This window comes from Pristiophorus japonicus, chromosome 2 (genome assembly GCF_044704955.1).
Source record: "Pristiophorus japonicus isolate sPriJap1 chromosome 2, sPriJap1.hap1, whole genome shotgun sequence".
Taxonomy (NCBI): domain Eukaryota; kingdom Metazoa; phylum Chordata; class Chondrichthyes; family Pristiophoridae; genus Pristiophorus; species Pristiophorus japonicus.
This window is the reverse complement of record NC_091978.1, coordinates 177,811,729-177,825,356: the sequence shown is the minus strand read 5'-3', so window position 1 is coordinate 177,825,356 and position 13,628 is coordinate 177,811,729. Positions and strand designations below refer to the sequence as shown.

The window sequence follows — 13,628 nt, the reverse complement described above, 5'->3', positions numbered from 1 at the left end:
TTAAATATATATTATACATGTAACATGCATTAACACATTTAATGCCAATACTGAATTCGGAGATATCAGTATACTCCTTTTTTTAACTCCGTGATGATTGTTTTAGGCCTCCACTTTACCTCGCGTATATTTTAAATGTATGAATGCCGATCTGAACAGATGAGAAGAAGTGGGTAAATTACCTTCTGTTTTACTTGCTTTTTTGAAGCCCCTTTCTTTGCCCAGCTAGCCTCTCGCTTGCAGTCAAAAGATTGTCTCTGATTGCGAGTTGAGCATGACGGAACTTAATCCTGATGCCATCTGTGCATATTCTGTAATTCAGCATGATGGCATTATAATCCAGTATCGGAATGTTCCAGCCTTGTGCATCTGCCGGCTTCAAGCAAGGTGATGGATTAGATGTTGCACATTAGTATCATAAAGTGTGCTGGACTGATATAGCTGGATTTGTTGTCCTTTTCCCTCATTTTCAACAAAAATATATTTTCTCTTTTAGATTGGCCAGTCAGAAGTTTACCTCATAAGTCCTGACACAAAGAAAGTGACAATTGAGAAAAACTTCAAAGAAATCTCTTTCTGCTCTCAGGTTCGTATAAAGATACTCATCACTTAGATTCATAGGGCCCAAGTTTCCACACGATAAAAAACGGGCGCCCCTCCGAGCTGGGCGCCCGTTTTTCGTGCCTAAAACGGCGCCTAAAAAGAAAACTCGCGATTCTGGAGCGCCCTGCAGCTCCTCGCGCCGATTTTGTAAGTGGGAGGGGGCGGGTACTATTTAAATTAGTTTTTTTCCTGCCGGCAACGCTGTGCGTTGGAGCGTTCGCGCACGCGCAGTGTGAAAAAAACATTGGCACTCGGCCATTTTTGTAGTTCTTTGTAGCTGTTTAATTTTTGAACATTTTTTTAATAAAAGCACATTGCCATCAGCACTTGCAGCCTTCTCACTGTCTCCTTCCCCCCTCCCCCGCGGGAAGAACGGGCGCCTCCTCTCCCCCCCCCCCCCCCTCTGCGGGAAGAACGGGCGCTTTCCCCACCCCCCCCGTGGGAAAGAACGGGCATCTCCTCTCCCCCCACCCCCCGCAGGAAGAACGGGCGCCTCAGGCTGACTGCAGCATTCTCCGTGCCTGAAGCACTTTCACACAGGTAGGAAGATGGTTTATTTAATCTTTTCTTTGCTTATAAATGTTTATTCAGGTTGGATTTATTTGTAAAAGTATAAATAAGGATTTATTGTAGAATTTAATGACTTCCCTTCCCCCCCCCCCCTCCCCCCCCCACCTCGTTCTGGACGCCTAATGTGTAACCTGCGCCTGATTTTTTAATGTGTAGAACAGGTTTTTTCAGTTCTACAAAAATCTTTACTTGCTCCATTCTAAGTTAGTTTGGAGTACGTTTTCACTGTGGAAACTTTGAAATCAGGTGTCAGTGGCCTGACACGCCCCCTTTTGAAGAAAAAATTCTGTTCCAAAGTAGAACTGTACTACCTGACTCGAACTGCAGAAAAAAAAATGTGGAGAATTGCGATTTCTAAGATGGTCCGTTTTCCACCAGTTGCTCCTAAAAATCAGGCGCAAATCATGTGGAAACTTGGGCCCACAGTCTCATGGAATGGTTACAGCACAGAACCTGTGCCGGCTCTTTGCATGAGCGCTTCAGCTGGTCCCACTCCAAACTCTCATCCCCGAGTGCCATGCCACATAAACATCATGCGACTCAATCTCTCTGCATTGGTCTGAATTTTTTAAAGAAATGTACAGACCATAAAAGCATTTTAATTTTGTAACTTTTTATTAAACTGAAAATGAGGAGAGTCCGGAATGGGGGCATTGTGGGTTGGTACTGCAGTTCCTTACCACAGGCAAGTCGCGGCCAATTCAAATCTGCAATGGTGGGAGCTGAGAACCCGGCTCCCTGCTCCCTTAGTTGCAATTGCTGTGTTGTCCTGAGTGACCAGTGATTGTAGAGAAAGGACTGCCTTGTCCTTGAAATAAAACAATGTGAATTCTAGGTTTTTTTTGGATGCTTAGGTATTGGTTGATTTACTTCATTTAATTTGAACATTAGAGTGATCTTATTTTCTACAGTAGATACTTGCCGGTTTTCCTGTTTCTTGTAGTGTATGTTCAATTCATATATTGAAGCTTGTGATCTATCTTCCTATACTGAAGTCACCTTGCCATTTTGAATCTTGGGTTTATGAATAGCTGTTCAGAATAATCTGTGCTGTGTGTTTTGCATCATTCAGCTTGATTCCAAAAAGCTTCCCATTCTCCAATGTTCATGCTACAACTAAACAAACTATGAGAGGAAAGCTCACCTGCACTCTGCTGCTATTGGTTCCAGATTGGCATCTTTTACATCTTGTTTATAGAAGCAAAGTAGTCAAATAGGCACACAAATTGGATGCTTCAATCCTTGACTGGTATAAGTATCAAGAATTTCAAACACCCAGGTTAATTCAAATTTGTTGGTCTGGTGGGTCTTCATGTTGAATTTTCAGAAGGCAACAGAAATTTATAACCACCTGCAGTCTCTCACTGGCAGATTTGTCATTCTGGTTGGGATCCATGCCTTTGTCTGTGGATGGGCCACAATTGCTAGTCTGCATGCTCCTCTTGAAAAGGTGTTCTGGAGTGGAGGGCTGTTGCACTGGTGTGACTTCAAGAATGGGCCTCAGCGTGCATAGTATTTCTCCAGTTAAACATTACCCAATATTTCCTTCGGGTACTTCAACTTTTTATTGTGGATAGGGCTGCACTCCGCCACAATGGAAGATGCACCTTTTTGCAGCTAAGAGCAAGAATTGTGCTAGTATGCATGCTGCAGGCACACCTTCCTGCTCTAGAGGGCAAGGCCAGGACACAGAGTTAGAACTTTTTTTTATTGGTTCCTGGAATATGATCGTCGCTGGCAAGTCCAGCATTTATTGCCCATATATAATTGCCCTTGAGAAGGTGGTGGTAAGCTGCCTTCTTGAACCACTGCAATCCGTGTGGTCAAGGTACACCCACAGTGCTATTGGAGAGAGGGAGTTACAGGACTTTAACCCAGCATCGATGAACGAACCGCAATATATTTCCAAGTCAGAATGGTGTGTGACTTAGAGGGGAACTTGGAGCTGATGGTTTTCCCATGAGCCTACTGTCCTAGGTGGTAGAGGTCGCGGGTTTGGGAGATGTTATCCATTGTGGTCCCTGTGGTATCCCTGACTGCTGTCCAGAACGGTTGGATCTATCACTGGGATATGTGTATTAGACTGTCCTTTTGAATGCACCCTCTCAGCAGCCATTGACATGGAGAGGTGAAATTTGTGGAGATGTGTGGGTTGCAGTATACACCTTATTGACCATGACAAAACTTCAATATCAGTATTTGGAGAAGTTGGATTCAGTATCATGACTCAGTGGCACTCACATAAGTTGTCCTCTCCCATTTTTTAGATGTCAAAAATATGTAGCTTTGACTTAAGTTATGTTAGGAACTGTACATTTTTTATTAGCCATAAACCCTGGAATAGGCCAATATTGATGGCATTCGTGAAGACATAAAATCCAAGCTTAACATAGAATATTTCACAACATAAATAGGCCATTTGGCTCATCGAGACTGCGCCAGTGATATTTTTTCCATGTGAACAACCTAATCTAATTGCATTCTTCTCACTCCCCGTACCCCTTAATACTCCTGTTTGTGATCAGTGAGTAAAATTTCAGTTGCTCAACAATTCTCCGACATTGTAAAAACATGTGTAAAGGTACAAGCTATAGAGTTGATAGGTCAATTTTTAATTATGTATTGAAAAATAATTTAATTTATGAAATGTTCTCCCCCTCTATAAATAGGGAATTAAGTATGTGGATCACTTTGGATTCATCTGCAGGGAGAGTCCAGACAGTGGAAGCTGCCATTTTGTCTGCTACGTGTTTCAGTGTACGAATGAGGCCTTGGTGAGTAAATACCAATCTTTGGATTTATACAGGCTTTAAAGATTGGCTGAAATCAATAAATTAATCTAATACATGGGTTACATCCAAATCTCCATCTTGTGTATTTTAAATTTTGTTCTGGGGTTAAACATCACACTAGTACAGTACTGTTCTGAGGTTGGTGCTGAAGCCTATTGTTTGGCAGAGCAGGCCAGCTTTCACTCTACACCTTAGCTGGGATTGGCACCAACGAGGTGCTTGACGTGAAAACTTGTCTCATTCTCGAGTATCATCATTCCTTACCTTCAGCATAAAATTGTTTTTTTAATGTACAATAATGCTGTTTACAATGTATAGTTTTCAAGAGTTTTAAAATTGAAATAGCAATGTAATCCAGATTCTATTAAATGGGAAACCCACCTTCTAAGTTATTAAAAAGCACATCATTGCAATGTCAATCCTCATGAGTAAGTAGGATTTGTATCCTTTTTTATATTAGTCTTTATTTTATGTTGCTATCTTCAATAGTGGAAGGAATCTAGTCACTTTTTTAATTGTAAGATACTAATTTGATATATTGGGAGATTAAGATGAAGCAGAAAAGGGGGAGGGGGGGTGGGGGGAAGGTGGATGAGAGATGTCAGGTTGAGAGTATAAGTGAGAACCAGGCTGAATATAGAAAGTTCAGAGAGGAAGTGAAAAAGTAAATAGGAGGAGCAAAGAGAGAGTACGAGAATAGATTGGCAGCTAACATAACAGGGAATCCAAAAGACTTCTACAGGCATATAAATAGTAAATGGTGGGACCAAAAAGGAGACCATATTGGAGGCAGAAGTCGTGGCTGAGGTACTAAATGAGTAGAAACATAGAAAATAGGTGCAGGAGTAGGTTATTCGGCCCTTCAAGCTGGACCACCATTCAATATCATGGCTGATCATTCACCTCCAGTACCCCTTTCCTGCTTTCTCTCCATACCCCTTGATCCCTTTTGCTGTAAGGGCCATATCTAAACTCCCTTTTGAATATATCTAATGAACTGACCTCAACAACTTTCTGTGGTAGAGAATTCCACAGGTTCACAATTCTCTGAGTGCAGAAGTTTCTCCTCATCTCGGTCCTAAATGGCTTACCCCTGATCCTTAGATTGCGTGCCCTGCTTCTGGACTTCCCCAACATCGGGAAGTACTTTGCATCCGTCGTTACCAAGGAAGAAGTTGCTGCCAAAGTCATAGTGAAAGAGGAGATAGTTGAGATGCTGGATGGGCTACAAATTGATATAGAGGAGATACTAGAAAGGCTGGCTGTATATAAAGTTGATAAGTCACCAGGGCTGGAAGGGATGCTGAGGGAAGTAAAGGTGGAAATTGCGGAGGTACTGGTCATAATCTTCCTATCCTCCTTAGATACAGGGGTGGTGCCAGAGGAATGGAGAATTGCAAATGTTACACCCTTGTTTAAAAAAGGGTGTGAAGATAAACCCAGCAACTACTGGCCAGGCAGTTTAACCTCAATAGTGGGGAAGCTTTTAGAGACGATAATCCGAGACAAAATTAAGTCACTTGGACAAGTGTGGATTAATTAAGGAAAGCCAGCACGGATCTGTTAAAGGCAAATTGTATTTAACTAACTTCATTGAGTTTTTTGAAGAGGTAACAGAGAAGGTTGATGGGGGCAATGTGGTTCATGTGGTGTACATGGATTTCCTATAGGCTTGCCAGCAAAGTTGAAGCCCCTGGAATAAAATGGACAGTAGCAGCATGGCTAAGTGAGAGGAAACAGAGAGTAGTGGTGAACGGTTGTTTTTCGGACTGGAGGAAGGTACACAGTGGTGTTCCCCAGGGCCGGTACTAGGACCACTGCTTATCTTGATATATATTAATGACTTGGACTTGGGCGTACAGGGCGCAATTTCAAAATTTACAGAAGATACAAAACTTGGAAATATAGTGAACAGTAAGGAGGATAGTGATAGACTGCAAGAGGACATAGACAGGTTGGTGGAATGGGTGGACACGTGGCAGATGAAATTTAACGCTGAAAAGTTCAAAGTGATATATTTTGGTGGGAGGAATTAGGAGAGGCAATATAAACTAAAGGGTACAATTCTAAAGGGGGTGCATGAACAGAGAGACCTGGGGGTATATGTGCACAAATCGTTGAAGGTGGTAGGGCAGGTTGAGAAAGCAGTTAGAAAAGCATATGGATACTGGGCTTCATAAATAGAGACATAGAGTACGTAAATAAAATATTAAGATGGCTTCACAAGTGCGTCAGAATTACCACCAGGACTGTGAGGATGCTGTCAACAAGCAGATCAACATGGAAGTTATCACGAATAGAGGCATAGAATACAAAAGCAAGAAAATTATGATGAACCTTTATTAAATATTGGTCCGACCTCAACTGGAGTATTGTGCCCAATTCTGGGCACCACACTATAGGAAGGATGTGAAGACCTTCGAGAGGATGCAGAAAAGATTTATAAGAATGGTTCCAGGGATAGTAGACTGGAGAAGCTGAGGTTGTTCTTAGAGCAGCGAAGGTTGAGAGGAGATTTGATAGAGGTGTTCAAAATCATGAGGGTTCTAGACAGAGTAGATAGAGAGAAACTGTTCCCATTGGTGGAAGGGTTGAGAACCAGGGTACACAGATTTAAGGTGATTTGCAGAAAAACCAAAGATGACATGAGGAAAAACGTTTTTTACGCTGTGAGTGGTTAGGATCTGGAATGGTGGTGGAGGCAGATTCAATTGTGACTTTCAAAAGGGAATTAGATAAGTACCTGAAGGAATAAAAATTGCAGGGCATTGGGGAAAGGGCGGGGGAATGGGACTAGCTGAAGTGCTTTTGCAGAGAGCTTGCACAGGCTTGATGGGCCGAATGGCTGCCTTTTTTGCTGTAAACATTCTATGATTCTATATGATCTGGTTCTGTAAACAAATACATTCACTTACACTGTACTTTGGGACTGTGGTATCAGCTCAAAGGTTGTGTTTCATTAACTTTATGGCTACAATGCACTGCGTTATGAAAAGTTCTATTTGACAGGAAGTTAGAGCTGGGTGGTTGGGACATTGCTGCTGGAGCCTCAGGGATGAGATGACACTCTGCTCATTGAAGCTGCTGTCATGGGAATTGCTAGAAAAAAAAAGACCAACAACAACAACAAATTGTATTTATATAGCGCCTTTAACGTAGTGAAACGTCCCAAGGCACTTCAGGAGTATTATGAGATAGAAAATCTGAGCCGCATAAGAAGAAATTAGGGCAGGCGACCAAAAGCTTAGTCAAAGAGGTGGGTTTTAAGGAGTATCTTGATGGAGGAAAGAGAGTTAGAGAGGCGGGGATTTAGGCAGGAAATTCCAGGGCTTGGTGAAACAGAAGGCACGACCACCAATGGCTGAGTGATTTTAATCAGGGATGCTCAAAAGGACAAAATTAGAGGAGCGCAGACATTTCGGGTGGTTGTGGGGCTGGAGGAGATTACAGAGATAGGGAGGTGGCGAGGCCATGGAGGGATTTGAAAACAAGGATGAGAATTTTGAAATCAAGGTGTTGCTTAACCGGCAGCCAATGTAAGTCAGCGAGCACAGGGGTGACGGGTGAGCAGGACTTGGTGCGACTTAGGACACGGGCAGCTGAGTTTTGGATTATCTCTAGTTTACTTTGAGTAGAATGTGGGAGGTCAGCTAGGAGTGTGTTGGAATAGCCCAGTCTAGAGGTAACAAAGGCATGGATGAGGGTTTCAGCAGCACCCATCAAATTCATCTACCTCCATCCTGGTAGTTGCATGATACAATGATAATGGAGTTGTTGACTATTCATAGCAATCAATTTCTATCTATTAGTCTACAACAGATGCAGGCATGAGTCAAGGAAAACCCCAGTGGTGGAAAGCTTTGGGAACCATAGGTCCAAGTCACATGTTCCTCCCAAGCATGCTACACTTACTATATGTCATGTCCCAAATTACTCTCAATGTATCCCAAAATGCTATTATTTGAAGGAATTCTTATTTAATTTACATTTGAATGAATCAATACTAACTGACTGTGCCAGCTCCCTCCATTCTGCCTGCACTGCCACCTTCTGGAGCTTCTTGTCATGTATGTCAAAAATCGAGGCCTAGAAATTCAATTAAGCCTGAAAACGGGCTGTGCCACCATGGGCCAAGGTTAACGACCGCCCGCAAAAAGAACACGGGCAGCAGTGGTATTTTGGTGCGGCCTGCTGGTTGTAAATGAGCGGATAGCACAAGCTCCCATGCAACACGCTCTTTCCGGCGGTAACATTAGCACAAGACCAAAGGTCGAGTCTAAAGGATCGGTGCGGTGTTCTCAGGCAGTCAAAAATTAACAATGAAAGACTGTGGCATAGATGTCATTAAATTGTTGCATGAGAAGTCAATTTGAAATAAATTTTAAAAAGAGAAACCTGAACTCCTTGCCTTTATTTCCACAAACAGAACATCCACGGAAGCTTCTGAAATCTGGTGCTTTTCCCGAGCAAATGCACTAAAGCTGCTCCTTCTGCCATTTTAGACCTCTGTTGGCACTTGTACACTCGCTCTTGCACCAGTTGGGGGCCCCGAGGGGAAAATTGACCCCATTGACCCCTTGGTTGGGGTGGGGGATGGTCTTAACCCATGAGGGTGAGCCCTGTCTGTTCCAAGTGAGCTCTGTTCTGTTTGGCACATTTATATTTTGAAAATAATATTACATAGGCAGGGAAGATCTAATTGCACATACCAGAGAAACCGCTGGGTGTGTCTTATCCTCAAAGAGGACCAATCAACAATCCGGACTTTTCATCCAAGGGGACCAATCAGAGCTTTTGTTGTTGCAAATAAACATGTTTTTAAAATTAAGCTGGTTCTTTTGGACGCAAACATAAGAACATAAGAAATAGGAGCAGGAGTAGGCCACCTGGCCCCTCGAGCTTGCTCTGCCATTTAATAAGATCATGGCTGATCTGATCATGGACTCGGCTCCACTTCCCTGACCGCTCCCAATAATCCTTTATTCCCTTATCACTCAAAAATCTGTCTATCTCCGCCTTAAATATATTCAATGACCTAGCCTCCACAGCTCTCTGGGGCAGAGAATTCCATAGATTTACAACCCTCAGAGAAGAAATTCCTCCTCATCTCAGTTTTAAATGGGCGGCCCCTTATTCTGAGACTCTGTCCCCTAGTTTTAGTTTCCCCTATGAGTGGAAATATCCTCTCTGCATTCACCTTGTCGAGCCCCCTCATTATCTTGTATTTCGATAAGATCACCTCTCCTTCTTCTGAACGCTAATGTGTATAGGCCCAACTTACTCAACCTATCCTCATAAGTCAACCCGCTCATAGAAACATAGAAATTTACAGCGCAGAAGGTAGCAATTTCGGCCCACTGTGTCCACACCGGCCGACAAAGAGCCGCATGGTTCTTGGTCAGCAGCCCTGAAGGTTACATATAAACCTATGAACAATAACGGAAAGACAAAGAGCACCCAGCCCAACCAGTCCGCCTCACACAACTGCGATACCCCTTGCACCGTACTCTAGGTGTGGCCTCACCAATACCCTGTACAGTTGTAGCAGGACTAATCTGCTTTTATACTCCATCCCCCTTGCAATAAAGGCCAACATTCCATTTGCCTTCCTGATTACTTGCTGTACCTGCATACTAACTTTTTGTGTTTCACAAGGACCCCAGGTCCCTCTGTACTGCTGCACTTTGCAATTTTTCTCCATTTAAATTATAATTTCCTTTTCTATTTTTTCTGCCAAAGTGGATAACCTCACATTTTCTCACATTATACTCCATGGGCAAAATTTTGGCAGATTCACTTAGCCTGTCTATATCCCTTTGTAGATTCTTTTATATCTTCCTCACAATTTGTTTTCCCACCCATATTTGTATCATCAGCAAACTTGGCTACATTACACTCTGTCCCTTCATCTAAGTCATTAACATAGATTGTAAAGAATTCAGGACCCAGCACCGATCTGTGTGGCACCCCACTAGTTACTGTTTGCCAACTGGAAAATGACCCATTTATCCCGAATCTCTGTTTTCTGTTAGTTAGCCAATCTTATATCCATGCTAATATATTACCCCCAATCCTGTGAACTTTTATCTTGTGCAGTAACCTTTTATGTGGCATGTTATCAGATGCCTTCTGGAAATCTAAATACACCATATCCACTGGTTCCCCCTTATCCACCCTGCTCATTACATCCTCAAAGTACTCCAGCAAATTTGTTAAACATGATTTTCCTTTCATAAAACCATGCTGACTCTGCTTGATTGAATTATGCTTTTCCAAATGTCTCGCTACTGCTTCCTTAATAATGGATTCCAGCATTTTTCCAATGACAGATGTTAGGCTAACTGGTCTTTAGTTTACTGCTTTTTGTCTGCCTCCTTTTTTAAATAGGGGTGTTACATTTGCGGTTTTCCAATCCGCTGGGAACGCCCCAGAATTCAGGGAATTTTGGAAGATTATAACCAATTCATCCACTATATCTGCAGCCACTTCTTTTAAGACCCTAGGATGTAAACCATCAGGTCCAGGGGACTTGTCTGCCTTCAGTCCCATTATTTTACCGAGTACTACTTCATTAGTGATAGTGATTGCATTAAGTTCCTTCCTCCCTGTAGCCCCTTGATTATTCACTATTGGGATGTTTTTAGTGTCTTCTACCACGAAGACTGATACAAAATATGTGTTCAATGTCTCTGCTTGTTCCCTGTTATCCAATATTAATTCCCCAGTCTCCTCCTCCAAGGGACCAACATTTACTTTAGCTACATTTAGGGACATTTTAAAAGATGAATGCCATTCTATGTCCGCCATTAATCCTGGCTGCTATATGTATACAGCGTCGAGCTGGACGAAGGCTTATTGATGATCATTTTGAACTTAATCGGTCGCAGACGTGTTGGGAGGAGGCCTTATCCCCCATGGGTTTACAGGGAACAGCGCTCATACCTGCAGCTCTTTGAGGCATAGTGCGTTAGAAGGCTGAACTTCTGAAAAGAAGTGCTGACCGAGATATGTCAGCTCGTAAAGGAAGACCTATAGCCTACCAACGGCAACAGGACTGCACTGCCCGTCGAGGTGAAGGTGACTGCGGCACTTGCCTTCTATGCCTCCGACTCCTTTCAGCCATCAGCGGGGGACATATACTCCATCTCTCAACATGCTACACATTGCTGCATTCGCTCGGTGACTACTGCGCTGTACGCACGCAGGATGGACTTCATAAACTTCCCAATGACCAAGGAGACCCCAAATCAGAGGGCTGTAGGTTTTGGATGATTTGCTGGCTTCCCCAAGGTTCGGGGTGTTATTGACTGTATGCACATCACCCTGTGCGTATTTTTACACAATCCAGAGGTTTACCAAAAGCGAAAGGGATTCCACTCCCTGAACATACAGATCATCTGTGACTATTCTCAGCGTATCATCGCAGTCACATCCATGATGCTTTCATCTTGCGAGAGAGCAGTGTCTCACACATGTTCCAGTATCAACCATAAGGCCGGAGCTGGATGCTGGGGGACAAAGGTTACGGCCTCTCCATCTGGCTCATGAACCCCTCTGCAACACTCAGACAGAAGCCGAACATCGCTATAATGAGAGCCATACAGCCACATGTGACATCGTCGAACAGACAATTGGAGTGCTGAAGCAGCGCTTCCAATGCCTGGATCACTCTGGAGGCTGCCTGCAATACTCCCCTCAGCAGGTCTCTGAGTTCATTGTGATGTGCTGCATGGTACACAACTTAGCTATCATGAGGGGACAGGATTTTCCAATGGGGATTGCAGGACCACCTCAAGAGAGAGGAGAGGAGGAGGAAGAGGAGCCTGACGAGGAACCCATGCCACCACCACCACAACCACAGGGGATGCCTCGTGGAGCTTTCGCCGCTGCAAAAGCCTTGCGTCAGCAGTTCATAATTGAATACTTTGCTTGAAGAGTGAACGGCATATTTGACCGTTGCCTGACCATTCTGTCCCACCATGTTGACTATTCCCCCTCTTATTCTGCAAATGAGACACTACACAGGAATGGTTAAGATGAACAAAAGAATTTATGAAACATTGTAAACTTTTATAACTTTGTAAACTTAATTTTGAAACTTTGAATCTTTAATAAAATAACACATTATCTGCATCCAGCAGTGTGATTATTCAACAACAACATTATCGTTCACCACTGGCACTCCCCGGCCCCCGCCCCCTTACCATTATCCTCCTCTCTCGCCTGCTTCTCTTACCCAAAGTGGCACCAGGCTGGCGTGCAGCAAAGTTGCTAGAGCGCAGCTGTGTTGCGGGGAGAGATATTGGAGATGCCGTCTGGGGATGCACTGGGCCAGCTCATGGCGTGGAAGACGCGACTTCTGACTGGCGAGCCTCTTCATCCGCGTCGACAATCACAGCTGGTGTGGGTCTGGGTGTGACACTGGGGAACGCAGAGAGTATTGCTGAAGGCTTTATGAACTGCATCACCTGCCCAAGCTGAAACCGAGCTTGTGCCTGTGATGCACCATATTCGGCAAGGATTCACACCACACTCTCCGGGACACCACTGTCGCTGCTGGAGGCCACCAGCCTCATGTGGGCACTGATGGCCTCGCAGGTTTCACGACTCGCACCGACAATATGCAACCCTAACTCCATAATGGTCGCAGTGAGATTCTCGATGGTCACGGGAATCCTACCCAAGACATCAAGGAGCTGATGGGTGAGCTGGATGCTCTCCCCGGACAGTCCCACCATGTCCAGTTCCACGTCTGCCTGTCTGTCAACAGAGCGACTTTGCCGACTCACCATCTGGAGAGATGGCCGACGGGATTCAATCCCAGAACTGTATTGCTGCACGCCACTAGTCCCAGGAGCCTCGGAGGTGTCAAACCCCGAGAAAGTTATATCATCGTCCTCCGACAAGGTGATTGCTGCTGGAAAAAGAGGGGTAGATTGTATGTGCCAGAAGTCGGCTGATCTTGGAACTCATCCTCTTCCTCTTCCTCCTCCTCCACATAATGGCCTGACGTGAAGGGTTGATTTGAGGGATGCTGCGGCTGTGGCTGGTCATCTGGATGTAGAAAGCAACAGATGAGTGGTTAGCAGCAGGGGAGGGGGCAGGGTGACATGAGGAAGGTCACATAGCACAGGCTCATTTGAAGGACCGCCGCTACTCCATTATATGTAGTCCAGAGACACTGCATCACATTGCCCCAACCCTAGACCACAGGCACTGCATCACATTGCCGAACCCAGCCCAGGGAGTGTGTAGGACTTGCCCTCCGTATCCAAGCAGGGGTCAGCACCCTCAGTGGCAGTTGCCCGACCTGAGATACCGTGAGACCTGCCACTCATTCCTCGAGGTCAGTGAGTGGCAGGGTCCGAGGCGGACCACCGCTTGTCCTCACCTGCTCATGGCAGTTATGGGACTTCTTTGCCTGCAAAGATGAAAATGGGAATGGTTACCAGAGGATCCATCTGTCTTGTGGCACATACAGATAGCCACCAAAGCACTTATACCATACTGTCTGAATGTAATACAGTCCTCTGTTTAATGGCCTTGGAAGTTTCACGTGGTTCATCAGAAGGACATCAAAGTGTGGAAACGTCTTGTGAGATCTCAGAAAGCAATCTTAATAATGTGTAAAGATCATTCATGACAAATAGGGTGCCACACTAA

General features: G+C 44.3%; 1 protein-coding gene across 3 annotated transcripts in view; it reads left to right on the top strand.

Moving 5' to 3' along the window:
• Positions 1–13,628, top strand: part of LOC139242811 (TBC1 domain family member 1-like) — a 428,759-nt gene that overhangs the window by 185,137 nt on the left and 229,994 nt on the right. For all 3 annotated transcript variants that reach the window (XM_070870508.1, XM_070870511.1, XM_070870517.1), the window contains exons 3-4: positions 497–586; positions 3,843–3,947. In XM_070870508.1, the coding sequence (XP_070726609.1) occupies positions 497–586; positions 3,843–3,947 (195 nt within the window). The remainder of the gene's footprint in view (positions 1–496; positions 587–3,842; positions 3,948–13,628) is intronic.